Here is an 18,085-nt window from a genome sequence, read left to right on the forward strand (position 1 = left end):
TCTTTTGGTTTTGTAATTACTTATAATACTGCTTCACAAAATTGTAATGATGTCCAAATTGCTTGGCAATATTAGCATTTCTTAGATGGATTTATTTTTAACTTATAATAATTGTATTTATATAACACTGATATTCTGTATCAGTAGATTTTGAAAATTTGATCATGAGCAACTTTTGTATAAACCTTTGGTATTCGTTGTTTCAAATAATTTTGAACATTTTTTGTAGTATTTATTTTTCAGAGCCGTTTTAGAATTACAACATGCTCCCTGCCTCCACAAATGCATAGCCTCTCCAGTTACCAACGTCCCCCACCAAAGTAGTACATTGTTATAATTGATGGACTGATATTGACACATTCTAATCACCTATGTCCGTAGCTTACATTAGGTTTCACTGGTGCTGTACATTCTAGGGGTCTGGGCAGATTTATAATGACAGATGCCCACCATTGTAGTTTCATTCAGAGTAGTTTTACTGACCTAAATCCTCGGTACTTCCTAACTCCTATGCCATGCATTTTTTTATTGTCCCCATAGTTATACCTTTTTCCACAGTGTCACATACTTGGAATTATGTGGTGTGTAGCCTTTTCAGACTGGCTGCTTTCATTTAGTGATAATGCATTTAAATATCCTCCATGTGTTTTCACGGCTTGATAGCTCACTTCTTTTATATGTGGTGAATAATGTTCTGTTTTCTGGATATAAAGAGTTTATCAATTCACCTGCCGCAGAACATCCTAGCAGCTTCCAAATTTTGTCAATTATTAGTAAAGGTGCTATAAACATCCATGTGTCAGTTTTGGTGTAATTGGTCTACCTTTAAGTTATTTTAATTGGTAGAGTTCTACAATAAGTTTAGGTAACCATTTTCTTTTCATAACGACTAGTGTACAAAAGAAAAGCAATGAAGTCGAAGTGAGTCATAAGTAAATTAATATGTGTTTTATTTTTTAAAATTATAACATTTAATTCATTGCTATAAAACATTTAATTTGGAAATATCAGGAGTAAAGAATTAAGTACCCTCATAAATTCTGTTTTACCCTTCTCGGAGTTAACCACTGTAAAAACTTTACTTTTTACTCTTCTGTAACTTTCTCTGTTTATGTGGTAGACAGTACATGCTCAAACTCAAACTCACACTGTTTTAAAAACATATTTGGTTTATGCTACACATATATTTTTTCACTTCACAAGATAACATAATATGTTTCCTGTCATACCTTTAGTTATTCCTCATTTAAAATAATTGAATGATAATCTTTATTGCAGGTTTCCCAAAGTTAATTTAAGCATTTCGTTTTCATGAGGAGATAAGTTGCTTAGCATTTTCTCTTCCCCTTCTTACTCCTTTCCTTTTTTCTTTTCCTTTTTCAGATAATGCTGCTGGTATTGAACATCCTTTCTAAATTGTTTGTATGCATGCATTCATATATATTTTAATATCTTGTAGCATAGATTCTTAAAAATGGGATGACTTTGTAAGAAATGCATTTTTAAATTCTGATACGTACAGATTGGCCCTTTGTTGCGATTCTTTATATTTCCTGTATATGACACCTTCTTAGAAGAGGCTTCAATAATGACAAATTTTGTAAACATACAAATTCACTCATTATCATGTTTGCCAACATGACAGTTGAAAAGAATGTCTCATTATTGTCCTAATTTTTATTTCTTTGTTAGCAAGGTTGAGCATCTCTTAATAAGTTTATTGGCCAAATTATACTTTTCTTTGAATTATCTGTTCATATATTTTATTTTTTTAAAGTTATTTATTCATTTGCCACCTTGATATCCTCATTTCTGTATCTAATGGAAATCTCAACTTGACAGGATTTAAGTTTATTTTTTTTCTCAGTTTCCTGCTACTGTTTCATTCTTCCTATTGCTTACACTTAAAACCTTGGAGTCATCTTGGCTTGTTTTTTTCTTTTATTATGCATCTTGTCCATCAGTAAATCCTCTGATAATAAATATCATGGTATTATAATACTAGAGGACCAGTGCATGAAATTCGTGCACGGGTAAGGTCCCTAGGGCTGGCCGGTGATCAGGGCCGATCTGTGGGGCGATCAGCAGGATGATCAGGGGTCCTTCGCTGGCACCCACCTTGGCTAGGCTGGCACTGCCCGCTTGCCGGCCTCACCCTCCAGCCCCGCCCCCCACCGCCGCTGCTGGTGCCTCCCTTTACAGGGCAACTGGCAGGACAATCGCCTGGCACCCGCCTTGGCTGGCCTGGAGCCTGGGAGCTGGGGGCAGCTCCTGCATTGAGCATCTGCCCCCTGGTGGTCAGTGTGTGTCATAGTTGACTGGTCGTTCCACCAGTCATTCCACCATTTGGTCAATTTGCATATTAGGCTTTTATTATATAAAATTAGCTATATTGCCGAAACCGGTTTGGCTTAGTGGATAGAGCGTCGGCCTGGGGACTAAAGGGTCCCAGGTTCGATTCCGGTCAAGGGCATGTACCTTGGTTGCGGGCACATCCCCAGGAGGGGGTGTGCAGGAGGCGGCTGATCGATGTTTCTCTCTCATCGATGTTTCTAGCTCTCTATCTCTCTCCCTTCCTCTCTGTAAAAAATCAATAAAATATATAAAAAAAAATTAAAAAAATTAAAAAAAATAAAATAAAATTAGCTATATTGCTGAAATGGATACAGAATTTCACCACTTCTTACTACTTCTATTGCTGCTATCATCTCTCACAAGTTGTTTTAATGTTTGATCCATATAGTCTGTTTTCTATATAACAGCCAGAGAAATTCTTTCAAAATATGACTGTATTTAGAATCCACTATCATATCCCAGCTCCCTCAGTGTAAAACCCAACCTCCTTCCCAGGGCCTTTGTAAGGGGCCTGTATGATTGGTCCCTATTGATAGCTCCAGCCTTGTCTCCTACGCCTCTCATCGACTCTGCTTTAGCCACCCTTGCCTCTTCTTTCCTGTTTCTTGATCATCCTAAGCACACTCCTAACTTAGCAGTTCTGCATTGTTGTTCTATCTGCCTAGAATACTCTGCTCATGGATGTCTCCCAAAGTCTTCTTTTAAACAAACATTTTTAAAATTTCTAATGTGCATAATGTGGTAGATATAGACTGTGGAATTATAAGTATGAGAAAAAAAGGTCTGTGCTCTTTGCTTTAAGGTATTATAAATTTAAGTATAAATGCAAATAGATACCAGGTTGGGAGAAGAGGGATGTCTATATAGCAGCTGTCATTCTCATAGTGGTGATATGGTATCCCTTACCTTGGAGAACATTCTAGCATCATCAAACTTAATTAGTAAAAGTCTTGTAAAGCATGATCTGATTGGTTTATTTTATGCTACTTAAAATTATACATATAAACTATATGTTTATTTTATGCTACTTAAAATTAAACATATAAGTTATGTTTGCATTTATATAAAATGATTAAGTATATATGAATCTTCTAGGTATGTTAGAAATTATTAAATTATTAAGTAATTTCTGAAATTTTACATTATAAAAACTTGAAAATCTCTAATATATTTTACATGAACAAAGTTTTTAATAACACAGAGGATGGAATATCACACTTCATTTTCTTAATATATAAATATGCCTTTTATGCAATCACATACTTCTTTTGGTTACAATCAAAGTCAATTTTTAGAATTGAGAGGTTCTATAGGTAAGCTTTTGTTATCAAGAATATTCACATATGGGAAGACTCATTTCCCATCAATTTTGTGTGAATCCGGTTCCATGTAGTTGAATTTTTTTTCAAGTAAAGTTTTTATTGAGAAATGGACAGACTTTTTGGTTACAACTTAATTTTTACAAAGTGAGTACATCCAAGTATTCAATAAATAAAACCCCTGTTGCTCCACAAACCCACCTTCCAGTCTTCAATTCCCAACAAGACTAACCAACACCCTCCTGACTTTTAACAGTTTCATTTTGCTTACTTTTGAATAGTTGCAATTATAAGTAATTCTATAAGATAAGATGATCTATGCTATATTATAATCCCATGTAGTTTTAATTTTAAGCAAGGAAAGAAATAAACTTGAAAATATTTTCTGTATATTTTTTAATTACCAGGTACATTTCTGTTAAATAACTAGCTGTTCTTATCCTTAGAATCCAGACCATTGTCAGTTCCTGTGAAGGCCATGCTGAGTATAACTGAAGGCTGTAGAAGTCCTGAAGAAAGAATGAAAGAATTTATTGGAGCAGTATGGAATGCTGTAAAGAGGCTCACACTACAGGTAAAATAAAATTTAGAAATACTGAGCTAACTAACATGGCCTTTTTAATTTTCAGCACCTTTTTATGGATAAATATTTTTCATTGGTAACACTTATGGAAACCATTTTATTTCCTTAATTTAAGATAAAGACTATTGGTGCACTTTGCATGTTATTAACAAAACGGTATGAAACACATATTACATGAACTTTCTGATAAAGTTCTAAAAATACACAAATTTTGAGATGTTTCTTGAATTAAAAAAAATTCATTTTACTTCTTTATTTCTTTTAAGCTATAAAAATAGAAAAATTTTAAGATGTACCTTGAATTAAAAAATTCACACTACATTTTTATTTCTCTTAAGCATTATTTGAAAGAATTTAAATGCCTAATGTACAGATCACATTCTTATCTCAGTACTGAGATAAAAACTTAGTTGGAATTAAATTAAAAGGGTTATCTAAATATTTTTTCCTACCTAGTCACAAATTAAATATGAAGATGATAAATATAACTGTTTACTTATTTTATTAGATATGTCATGTTTTATGTAATGAAAATGCACAATTAAATGCTTATTGATTCTCACAGGAATTAGGTAAAAATAACTCAACAGTTACACATGTTTAAGGGTTTGTATAGAATTTTTTCTCTTTGAATAAAATATGATAGATTGATATCAAAGTCATCTTTATATGATTTTATGTGTGCCAGACAGTAATACCTAAGTAATGGGGCTTTCCACTTATGTTTAAGATATAGAAAATTGCGAAATAAGTTGCTCTCACATAAAGAACAAGTGCAAGGTTGATGATCTACAAATTATACCGGGATGCTTCACCCACAGAAATGGCAAGATAATGCATATGTGCTGTTTTTACCTACTACACTTGCAGTAATTTGTTATGCAGCATAGAAAAATAATACAGACAGACGTTATGCTTAATTATAATATATTCTGATTACTATAATGAAAACTTACCTATTCAAACACTTTTTAGAAACATATCTAACAACTATTGCAGTTGCCTAGTATCAGTTAGGGAATGTAATTACTTGAAATACTATCTAATACAAGAACCAATAACCTGGATATTGGCAATTCTTTACAGCCTCTCTTTTCTGAGCATGTTGCTTGTAAGAAAATTAAGAGAAGAGTGGAGGAAAAAAAGTATGTTTTCTCATTCTTTTGTGGTTGTTTTAACTCTTTACCTTGCAGGAAATATGACTTTCTCACAGACATCAGCTATGTCTCACCAATCTCAGCCAGCATGAGGCCTTTCACAATTAATATAGTACTAATAGCTCCTTGTGTTGGTTCCTCAGTTCTCCTTTTCTTTCCATGCACTGGTGGCATCAGATAGGATGGATGAGACAGCAGGAAAGCAAGAAACATTTAGAGCCTTTATACTGTATGTGATTGTAGAAGCAGAAGATACACAGTACTCTTAAGATGTTGCTGAACATTTATATTCATTGTTAATCTCTATAATAAAACACTATCTCCTTATATATAATCTCTTTCATTATTTATCACTTAGTACTTGTATAAACACTTATCCATGCCCTTTTCATGTTAGAGCTTAACTAGACCATTTGTGGTTTCATTCCTGATTACTATTTATATTAATTCACTTAAATACATGTAGTTTTTATTATGATAAAATCTTTAATCTCAGAGGGACTCATTATTGATGGGAATGAGAATAGCATATGGGCAATTTTATTTCGGTTATATTCCCTCCGTTTGGTCAAACTCAATCTGTATTCTCAGCTCACGCTAGTCTGTGTTCACAAGAAAATCACTTGAGAAGGCCTCTTTCTTGTGTTTCTAGATAATGCCTTTATATGCTCTTCTAATTTCACTGATTTAATATATTCTGTTTCTGTTTAAATCACCAATAAAGTACGTGTTTCTTACTGATGACTACTACATATCATCTTGTAACATACTACTTTAGTGGTCTTTTAGAAAGAGTAATCTGTGGTGTATTTAGCAGTCAGTAAAGGTAAATACCATAATGACTAGTAAGTAGTTGAGAAGATGAGTAACTACGAAAAGCCCATATCTCTACTATAATAATTATGAAAATAATAGTGAATTTATCTGATTATAGTTCAATTTGAAGTTCTGAATTATGGTTTGACACAATACTGTTTTATGGAAAAAGGAATAATCCAAATATGAGATCTCACTCAAGTGCTTTTCCTTGTTCATCATGCTTTTCTTTAGCACTTTAAGCCAGTTGTTTTCAGGAGTTAGTGGTATTCGGGTTTCACTGAATTCTGACTAAGAACTGTGGAAGGAAAACTATATTTTTATTTTCTGAGACTTATTCAGCGTAAAATATACCTTCATGGATAACATCTCCCTTGAATTTTGATGTCTAGCCTGCTAGACAAAATTTGCCTTCTTTTTACTTTTTTTAATCTATAGTTTTCTCTTCTAAGTAACACAACTCTTTTCTTTTTTTGCTCAATTTTCCTTCTTTATTCTAGTGAAAGTGTTTCGATACCAAAGTAAGCTTGTATAACATTCATTCATTTTACAAATATATTCTATTATAGTGGGTCTACAGCAGGTCTCTTGGAGCTTATGTTTCTTTTTAAAATAAATTGCCTGTAGCCTCCTCAGAGATAGCCCTGGAGTTCATGATGAAGTTGGAATATAATTTCAGGAATTTCTTCAAGGTCCTACTGCTCCTTAATATATCCTCCTGGCTTTCTGAAATTCCATATATCCTTTCTTTTTTTCTTTTTTTTTTTTAGTTGTTTTTCTTTTTACTCAATTTATTGGGGTAACATTGGTTAATAAAGTTATATAGGTTTCAAATATATAATTCTATGATGCATGATCTGTATATTGCATTATATGTTTACCACCCAAAGTCAAATCTTCTTTTGTCACCATTTATTTGACCTCCTTTACCATATATATATCCATTAAAATATAAGTACCTAATAATCATAGATACTAACCTTTTAATGCCCTAGTATAAACTTGTTTACTTTTTTAAAACATATTTTTATTGATTTCAAAGAGGAAGGGAGAGGGAGAGAGAGAAACATCAATGATGATAGAATCATTGATTGGCTGCCTCCTGCACGCCCCCTACTGGGTATTGAGCCCACAACCTGGGCATGTGCCCTTGACTAGAATCGAACCTAGGACCCTTCAGTCCCCAGGCCAATGCTCTATCCACTGAGCCAAACTGACTAGGGCTAAATTTGTTTACTTTTAAAAACAGTTAGTTTGGTAGCAATAGATTATGGAATTCATTTATTATTCTTTCATTTATTCTCACATTCAGCATTTAATTTTTATTATGTATCAAGCTTGATGCTGAGTAGATGAAAGAAACATACTAGTTCTCTTGGTTTAGCAGGAAAAAAGCAAAGAGCCATTGTATGGGAAGCACCTTTTGGAAGCCTCTCTTAGAGGGATCCCTTAGAAACTCTTAGGGGCCTAAGGAGAAATGGGAATGTGACGAATTTAAATCCTGTCCCATTGAGTAAGTGTTTACTGATTTGTAGAAGAACTAGATGACACTATTACATTATCTAGAATATAATAAATATCAAGAATATTTAGCTGTTTGAAGTTTACTTTGGTCCTAAAATTTACTTCATGATATAAGTAGTTTTATTAAAAGTAACCTTATTCCATTTGTCCATTATACACAGCCAAAAATGACCAATTTAGTGTAACTACCCTTAATGATATCATTTTGAGTAGTTGTGTAATAAAAGATTTAAAAAAGATAGTATTATGTTACGTGATTATTTGACAGCTCTAGGAAAATCTTAAAATTTATGATTCCAGATGATGTAAGACATCTTTATGGTTCTTGTAAGCTCACCGTAGGCACATGAACCTTCCACAATGTACGATATACTGGAGAACATCCTCCTCTGCCCAGGTGAAGTAGCAGGGACAAGATTTATCTTGTTACTTGAAACAACCAAATATGGACAAAGGATGTTATATAATGATTTAAAAACACTGGACAGTAGGCCCAGTTGCACAGTGATCCCCAGGAGGCCTAAGTGACTAATGGGTTTGGAGGATGAGAGAAAGGAAGCTAAGTTGTATTCTACATTCTGGTTTTGGCTAGTGATGCCATTAATGATAGAAAAAGCTTTTTAGGCAGTGTTTAGGTCAGATAGGGAGATTGAATTTACACTTGCATTTGAAGTGCCTGTAAAATATCCAGCTACCTCTTAGACAGTAGGATATTCCTATCTACAGATTAAAAAAGAGATTCACAGTAGAGATACAATTTTTACATACTAGGGCCCCGGTGCATGAATTTGTGCACCTTGAAAGGAACTGTGAGCCCTGAGGCTGCGGTGGGCACAGGGGCAGGTCTTGTCCCATCCTCCGCAACCCCGTCCAACCCCTCCCACCGGGGCCCTGGTCCTCTGACTGCAGGTCCCCTGTCTGCTGGCAGCCCCACTCCTGCTGTTGCCACTCCCACATGCTGACGGTGCCGCCCCACTCACAACCACTGATGGCGCGGAGCAATTGGGACTGGTGCCAGCAGCGGGTGCGAGTGGGCGGTGCTGCCCCATCACCCCTCAGGAGCAGAAGGAGGTGGAAAAGCCCTCAGGGGTGATCGCAGCCGGGGAATTTTCAGTAACCACCAGAGGCTCGCCCCATGCCAGCGACTGGCGCCCCGCCTTGGTCTGGCGCCCCCACTCACCTCCACCATCCCGCTGCGGCCAATGCCCACCATGTTATGCGTGTGCCTCCTGGTGGTCAGCGCACGTCATAGTGACCAGTTTTTCAGTTCTGTTGTTCTGCCTTTGGTCTCTTTGCATATTAACCTTTTATTATATAGGATGGTTAAAACTAGGTGGATGGGTCATTCAAAAAAGTATGTAAAATTTAGAGAGCAATGGGCCCAGGGAATACCAATTTTAAAGTAGTCAGTAGAAAAGACAATGTCCTTGAAGTAAGGGAGTGATCAGAATGTAAGGGAGTGACCAGAATGTAGGAGGAAAGGTGGGAGAGTTAATAAAGCCAAAGGTATGTAGAATTTCTATCAGACAATGGTCAGCAGTATCAAATTCTGGATGTTAATTATGAGCTTTACTTTGCTAATCTACAATATGAAATGGTTAGATTAAATAATTTTTGATTATTTCCAATTCTAACATTTTTGTGGGATTGTTTTTTTGTTTATTTTATAAAGATGTAGTAACCTCATCAGTTTATCACCAACAGTGAAGTTAATAGTATATGACATTATGGATAAGTTGTAAGTAGAGATACTGATGTTCCTCATTTTTTCTTCTTTTTAAAAATTTTAATACTGGTAAAATACATGTACCATGAAATTTATCATTTTTAAGTGTACAGTTTAGTCGTATGTTTCTCTTTTGACTCAGCTTATTGGGCATAAGTAAACATATAATTACAGGAGTACTAAATGATTTATCGTTGTATAGATGATCTTGAATAGATCTAGGTACTTTACTTGCCTCACCCTAGTCTCAGCCCTAAATACATGCTATGTATTTAGACATTTCCAGATATGAATTTATTGTGGAAAAGTTAGAAGATAAAAACTTGATTAAATGATTAAAAATGGGCCCTAAAATTTTGAGGTGTTTTTTTTTTAGAGTAGTTTCCATTTTCCAAAATGTTTTATGAACCAAAATATAAAACAGAAAACCCTGAAGTTGTCGTCAGATAAAACAGAATATCATAACTTAAAGCCATCAAAGGATTATGCTTTTAGTAGAAGTTTGAACAAGTAAATGTGTTTGGAGTCAGAGTTTCTGGGAAGTTGATTTTGAAGCCAAAGTTGATGTTTTCTAAGCCCATGTTCTTTTTTATTTATGATAGAAAGACTTAAATTGCATAAAGATATAAACAATATTTGTTTTTCAGTTGGAAATGGAACTTTCACACTTCATTGTAGTGGGTTTTATAGTACTACATGGATTTTTGAACAATTTTGTAAAAAATATAAACTTGGTTTTGGGGCCTTTCCACAATAGATTAACATAAACTCAATTGTTCTTTGCAGTTTTTCTTTATCTGCTGAAGCAAAGATCCTGTGTTTTATACTTCAAACACTACCTTTTTGTTCAGAAGCACATAATTGGTAGTGACATGCAGTTGACAAAATAAAATTCTCTGGCCTGGAATTCACTAATAAAGGAGAACATTGCTTTAGTGTTTGCCAAGATCAGCTCAGTTTTCCCCTGTTTTACATTGAAGATAATGTTGCTGTCCCATGTCATTTCCTGGGTGTGTTTTTTGTACATTCTGAAGTTTTCTGAGTGTACAGTATAGTGTAATGGACTCTTTATTTTCTATACTAAGCATCATTGTCTCCTTTTTTTTTTTTTTTTGCTACTAATGCTCTGTTATTCCTTCAGGGAACGACTTCCCACAGTTTGTATGATTTTTCTTAGAGTACCAAAGTATTTCAGGTACCACATAATCAGTTAAGGTAGACGAGCTGAATTTTTTCTCCCAGGAATTACATATAGACTATGACCCGTGATGCTGTAATCATACTGCATGATGCACTTGATGTTCTCATGTCCATTGGACTTCCTGGCTTATCTCCAGGATTAAATAAGATCAGGCATTTCAGACTAGAGTCCCAGCGGTTCTCAACCTGTGGGTCGCGAACAATGAAAATACATCCTGCATATCAGATATTTATATTACAATTCATAACAGTAGCAAAATTATAGTTATGAAGAAGCAACGAAAATAATTTTATGGTTGGGGGTCACCACAACATGAGGAACTGTATTAAAGGGTCGCGGCATTAGGAAGGTTGAGAACCACTGGACCAATCAGTGGTTAATAATCTTAATTCTAAAAGTTAACTTTTTACATATAATACTTAAAATTTTGCACACAGCACCTTATTTTTATTTATACACATTGAGAAAGTAACAACAGTTGCATGACAATTTATTAGCAGGAGGAAGTCTGGAATACAAATCTACGAGTCTCTTTATGTCTTTCCCTGACAAGTACAGGCAGAGTATGGAGATTTATAACACTCACTCTGGAAAAGAAGAAACCAGGGCTCACTTTTGAGGTTTTTAACTTATTGCCCTAAAAGAATACATTTAGATTTCTACTACATATAACACACCCAGAGTATTTTCGTAGTGTAGTGAGGATTTATAGAATAGCAAAACTGTGATTTGGGTAATATTTGTATATTTGTTGTAGTACAAATGGAATGTTTGGGTCAACTCTGTGTACGTAGATAGTTCATTCACAAGCAACAGCATTTTAAAACAAAAGGACTGTGAACATCTTTAAGTCCCTGAGGCTAATATATTTTATGGATCTGGCTTGTAGTAGATATTTAGTATATGTTTATTGACTTTATTTACTGAGCAAACTTTTAGGTGGAACTTATTATGTTACATCTTTATGTCAATGCTGATTTCACTCCACTTACACATGAGAAGACTGAAGTCATGGACAAGTTAAATAACTTGTCAAAGGTCCCAGGGTGGAGTTGAACCCATCTGTTGATAAGTCAGTTTTTTAAATTACCCTAAAAATTACCCTGGCCCAGTGGCTTAGTTGGTTGGAATGTTGTCCCTTAGACCAAAAGGTTGTGAGTTCGATTTTTAGTCATTGCACATACCTAGGTTGCGGGTTTATTCCTGGTCGAGATGCGTACATGAAGCAACCAGTTGATATTTCTCTTTCTTTCTCTCTCTCTCTCTCTCTCTCTCTCTCTCTCTCTCTCTCTCTCTCCCTCTCTCTTCCTCTCTCTTCCTTACTTTCTCTCTCTCTAAAAATCAATAAAAACATATCCTCTGGGGAAGATTAATAAAATAAATTACCCTACCAGGTTGTCTCTGTGGAAGGAAAGGATGAACATCATCAAACAGTTATTTTAACTAACATCTGTATCTGATGCTAACAAAAATAATTGTGTTCATTTGTTTAATGCCTGGTATATGCTAGGCATTATAGTATGTACTAACACTGTAGAGTGAACAAAATAGGCCATGTTTAGAATTATAGAGCTTGTGTTCTGGTGAAAATTCTAAGGCTGTAAGTATTTAAAAACCCTATTATTTCAAGTTTTTTTAAGTGCTGGGACTATGTCTTTTGTCTCTGTGTTCTCGACTTCCGAATCAGTTCATGGTAAATATTAAAGAATTCTGAATAAAAAAAGAAAATGTGAATGAAATCACACCCTGAAATGTTTCCTTATTTTTGTGTGTTTTTTAAAACTGTTTCCTGAAGAATGAAATAAGTTCATACAGAGAACTTTTCATTCTGTTAGAACTTTTGCAAAATATAATTATCACTAAAGTTTTAAGTTTTAAAGAAGGAGAAACATGTTATTTGGGGATAAGAAACAGGACCATTTTTTAAAAGAGCAGATGATATGTAATAACATTTAGAGCATTTATATGTAAAGTGTCCTCTACATAGCCAATGGGCTAAATAAAATATTCAGATTAATATGTAAATGGAACCTACCTTAGCCTCTTCTTTTTACCTGAGTTGTATCACAGTATGGAACACACAAATTAGAAAAATCTAAGTTTACCAAACCTTACATATGGTGGTACACAATAGCATGTACCATGTAAACTTAGAACTTCCGAAAAAAAGTGCAGTTGTTTTATTTATTAAAATAAGAATACTGAGTAATTTCTACTTTATTGGTTTATCCTCGGGATATAATACTTAGATATGTAGCCCTTGACCTAATAGGAATCAAAATAGAGGTGGTTCTACTTCAAGAATTTGTAATAATCCCTTCACTTTAACACATGAATGTGTTCAATATTGGGGAAAGAACACGTTGCTACCAAAACTGAAATAAGATCCTTGAAACAGAAAGGATGTTGCCATGGAAAAATGAAGTAACACTCAGTGCAGCTGTGATGCATTAATGAATAGGATATTTTTTTAAAAGATCATTTGTGTTTGGTGTGGCTCAGAGGGTCCCAACCAGATGGTTTCCATGAACATGATCTGACCCCCGGTTTGAGGACTTCTTACTGGCAGATTACTTCATTTTCTTTCCCTTAGATTGTCAGATCCTTACATTAATGCAAAATTTACTGCTGCAGATTTCTGTTCACTTACACAAATCATTCAACATTTTACATTAAAACCACAATTTTAGACATACAGTTTAACAGTTATTTTAAAAGTGTAAAAAGATTTATGTGATAGCTTTACTATATATAATAGATATAGCATTAGAAGTTTGAGCAATTTGGATTTATGTATATGTTTTGATTCTTATCATTAAAGAAATCCCCAAAACACACATTTTAGAAAGTTTATTTTTTTAGAGTTGTTATGTATCTTATGCTAATACACTTGGTTCTGTATGCATTGTTGAGGTTAGGTTTGATGAAATAATTTATTTCTGAATTAGTGGAATTTTAGAATATATTGATTTTGGAAACTTAGGCACAATTTAGATTTGTTTCTCAGGACTTACATGTATATATTTGTATATTGTGGCATATTAACATAAATGTCTCACATTATTAAAAGCAGTTTTGAGCATAGCATTAATACCTACATAAAGTGTTAAATACTGATTCTTCATAATTTGACCTTATAACCGCAATTTTTATAGGAGAATATGCTCTCAATGTGCCGTTTTAACTTGAGCAATTGAACATCAATAATGACTTATGTTAAATATTTAAAAACTTAAATGTAATCCATCTGAGACAATATACACTTTATTTCAGAAAAATATGTTGTAATCTTAAATCAATTAAATAATTAACATATATACACTTAACATATATCTAAACTGCAAGGTAAAATTCCAGAACTGAAAAAATGAGCTTATACTCCATGAACCAATGTATTTATTTTTGGGAAATTTTACTTGTATTTTTTTCTTCACTGAATTCATCAGTTTGCTCATGTACAGACTGTTGAAGCAAAGATGAGTTAAGTTTGTTTATTTATAAGACTGGCACATTCTTTATTGTATCAAGGAATTCCACCTGTTACATATTGTTATGCTGTCACTAAGGAATAGATTAGCTCCATCAGAAGTGATGTTTACTATATTCTTAGTTATCATTTAGAAAATATAGTGTCTTTGCTAATATGATTTGCTAGAATATCTAAGCATTTATCAAGGAAACAAATTTTATTTTTTATTATACTTTCCGATAATACCTTTATATACCAGGTACTTTATAGAAAACTAACTGGTCATATTTTTCATTTTAAAAATAATTCAAGTATGTTAGTCTGTTTGGGGAATTTACTAACCAGGTACAGAGTATTACTTTGTGAGAATCAATTGAGACTAGTAGACTTTAACCTACTTTTTGAATTAAGAACTCATGATGAGATGAAGTCAGGTTTTGATTTGGGCTTGCAAGCCTAAGTAACTACAATGGGGATAGGGAAGCATGAAAACTTCACATGAAAGCAGTGTAGGTAATAATTTGAAGTATGGTAATAGCAAGGAAGGCACTCTGATTTTTAAGTCTTCTGAATTTTCTCTATAACCATGTATTTAATAAATGTGATATAATATATCGAGCCTTGGTATGCATGTACAGTGGGGCCTTGACTTATGAGTGTCCCGACTAACGAGTTTTTCGAGATACGAGCCATCTCTTGGCCGATTTTTGCTTTGAGTTGCGAGCTAAAATTTGGGTTACGAGCCAGCTTCAGATACCCCACCGCTAGTTGGCGCAGCGAACATCACAGTGAATGCCACAACATCAGCCCAGCATCACGTGTCTCACTCGTTCACAACTGATTTGACATACGAGTAATTTGAGTTACGAGCTCCGTCACCGAACGAATTAAACTCGTAAGTCAAGGCCCCACTGTATATAAAAAGAGAAAAGTATATATGATATAAACATGTTCTGTTTTATTGTTTGCTTAGAGATATAATCTGAACATTTTAAACATTTGTTCTTATATTTTAATTTGTAAAGTAAAAAAGGAAGGACCAAATTCACGTAGAAATAACAGTTTGTGGGCTTTTTTAAAAAGTGTTTATAAATTATTTTAATTGAATTCATTGATTAATTAAATTATATAGATTTCAGATCTACAGTTCTATATTACATCATTTGTATATTGTATTGTGTGTTCACCACCCCTAGTCAAGTTTCCTTCCATCACCATTTATCCCCCCTATATCCTCTTCTCCATCCTCCATCCCCTCTTTCCCTCTAGTTATCACCATACTGTTGCCTGTGTCTATGAAGATTTTGTTTTTGTTTTTGTTGCTTAATCCTGTCACCTTTTTTATCCATTCCTGCATCCTTCCTCCCCTTTGACAGCTGGCAGTCTGTTCCCTGTCTATGAGTCTGTTTCTATTTTGTTTGTCAGTTTATTTTGTTCATTAGATTCCACATATGAGTGAAATCATATGGTCCTTGTCTTTCTCTGACTGGCAGTCAGAGAAAGTAGGAGCAATAAAATGCTAGTCAGTTCTAAGGACTTAACTGGTGTTAACAAAATCTAATGAACTGCAAAAGGAGGAGGATTTTCTCACCTTTTTTGCCAGCACATTTTCTAACTCAGTTATGTTTCTTGGAAAGAACTGTGGAAAGGCAGATATGTTTTCATCTCATGTCACTGTGCACTTTTGATCAAATTTATAGCAAAAAACAAATCCTTGAAGTATTGGACTTTTTCTTTTTTATTTGCTTTTGTTTATTCTGGTAAAGATACCATGTTTGAGGGTCTGTTTACTCCCATATTTAGTCTGATCCAAACATTTTAATTCTACTTTTCTCTTCTAGCTTGAAATACAGTCTTGTTGTGTGTTCATTCCAAATGATAGCCTGCCTTCCCCAAGTACAATTGTATCTGGTGATATCCCTGGAACAGTAAGAAGTTGGTACCACGGACAAACCAGCATGCCAGGAACCCTTGTGCTCTGCTTGCCTCAAATAAAGATTATTAGTGCTGGCCACAAGTATATGGAGCCTCTGCAGGAGATTCCATTTGTCATCCCAAGACCCATCCTTGAAGAAGGTACATTTAAAGAAATTCTTTTTATGGTTGTTATATTTTACTAGAGGTTCAGTGCATGGACTCATGCACCAGTGGGGTCCCTCAGCCTGGCCAGTGGGGATTGGGCTGAAACCGGCTCTCCGACATCCCCCGAGGGGTCCCAGATTGCGAGAGGGTGGTTCTTGGGTGACGCACCCTGGAATCAGGACTCCCTCCTCTCTGGTTCCTGGTGTGTCACCGGAGAACCATAGCTGCCAAGTCACCACAGCTCGGCAGCTCCTGCGTTGAGTGTCTGCCCCCTGGTGGTCAGTGCACGTCATAGGTACCAGTCGGGTGGTTGGACGGCTGCTTAGGCTTTCATATGTATAGATCTAGATAGTGATATTTTTAAATTTTTTTTAAAATATGCTAGTGCACATGTAAGGCAGTCTCACTGAAAGATCTACATGAAAATAAACAAAGTGATCTACAAAATGATCTAAAAAGAAAGATTTACAAAGTAAATGAACATAACTAAGTGATGCTATTTATTGACATCCCCACCTTTCAATCCTATTCATATACTTATATATATGTATACAAATGGATTCTATGCACAAAAGATCATATGCAATATGGTATAATCATTAAAGTGCTAAAGAGATAAAGTTAACTTGAGAAGAAAGTTGGTTTTAGATGTATGCATTAGGCTGAACTCAGACTGTTGACTAGGTTGATCTGTTTTTAAAATTTTAATTTAATTTAATTTTTTTCCATCATGATTTATCTCCCCATATCCTCTTCCACCTCCACCCACTCCCCTTCCCCCCACTATCACCACGTTGTTGTCCCTGTCTATGAGTTCTTTCTTTTTCCTTTATTGCTCAATCCCTCCATGCCCCCAGCCCCCCACTCCCACCCAAGGGCTATCAGCCTGCTCTTTATCTAATTTAAACCATGACTTGTGAATGTCTATGTTATAGCATATACATAATCAAATGAATATATTATTTGTATCAAGCATAATGTATTTCTCGATTTCTCATTTATTTAGGAAAAGTAGACAATTGTGTGATGATTGGAGCCATGGCTCTTTCTTTACTAAACACTTGATTTGTGATATTGCAGTGTTTTCAGTGCAAATTCATACCCTTTTGAACTTTGACATATTGATCTCAAACAGTATATGAACCTGGAAAAGTTTTAAATCTCAACGTAAATAATGTGAACCTATATTTTAACAACAAGGTATAAATTTTTGACAGTGCTGAACAGGTCAACACCTTGTTCATATTATTAGGATGTAAGTGTATGAATACTGATATCATAAAGATTACTATACATACGTACTGTTTTTGAAAATCAAAGTCTGTGCAGCTCTGGCTGTGACTTGATGTTAATTTCTCTCTCCTTTGTATTGAAATTTTTATTGAAATCTAGTTTTCTCAGATTAGTCAGAATTAAGCATGATTTCAATGCCAGAAATTGAGGTTGATATTTAAGATTATTGAATATGAATGCTATTATCATAGTTATAGAATTTTAGAGTCAGAAGGAAGCTCTTTAGAGTTTTTTTTGTGTGTGACCTTTGTCTTGATGCAAGGATCATTTCCCTAGCATACTGAAATGTCATACCCATTCTTTGCCATTTGCTTTTGGTTATAGGGAATTCTTTATTATCACAACAGCTATTGTATATTATATCAAGGATATGCCAACCTCATAAAGTTAGTGGGGGAGTGCTTCCTCTTTTTTGTTTTTTGTTTTAACTCTGGAATAATTTTTGTAAGGTTAAAATGATTTGTTCCTTGATTTTTTGTTGTTGTTAAAACTCCCTCATATGTGTATGACAACTTTTAAAGGTATAAGGTGCATATTGTAAAATTATTCCCTTTAATATA

General features: G+C 34.4%; 1 protein-coding gene across 10 annotated transcripts in view; it reads left to right on the forward strand.

Moving 5' to 3' along the window:
- The window catches only part of VPS13B (vacuolar protein sorting 13 homolog B (yeast)), a 631,834-nt gene that overhangs the window by 244,121 nt on the left and 369,628 nt on the right, over window positions 1-18,085 (forward strand). For all 10 annotated transcript variants that reach the window (XR_001364589.1, XM_005879267.2, XM_005879266.2 and 7 more), the window contains exons 21-22: window positions 4,121-4,248; window positions 15,992-16,226. Coding sequence is in view for 9 of the 10 variants with exons in the window: in XM_005879267.2 (XP_005879329.1) it covers window positions 4,121-4,248; window positions 15,992-16,226 (363 nt within the window). In the remaining variant the exon portion in view is untranslated. The remainder of the gene's footprint in view (window positions 1-4,120; window positions 4,249-15,991; window positions 16,227-18,085) is intronic.

Source organism: Myotis brandtii, unplaced genomic scaffold, assembly GCF_000412655.1.
Source record: "Myotis brandtii unplaced genomic scaffold, ASM41265v1 scaffold59, whole genome shotgun sequence".
In the NCBI taxonomy this organism is placed as follows: domain Eukaryota; kingdom Metazoa; phylum Chordata; class Mammalia; order Chiroptera; family Vespertilionidae; genus Myotis; species Myotis brandtii.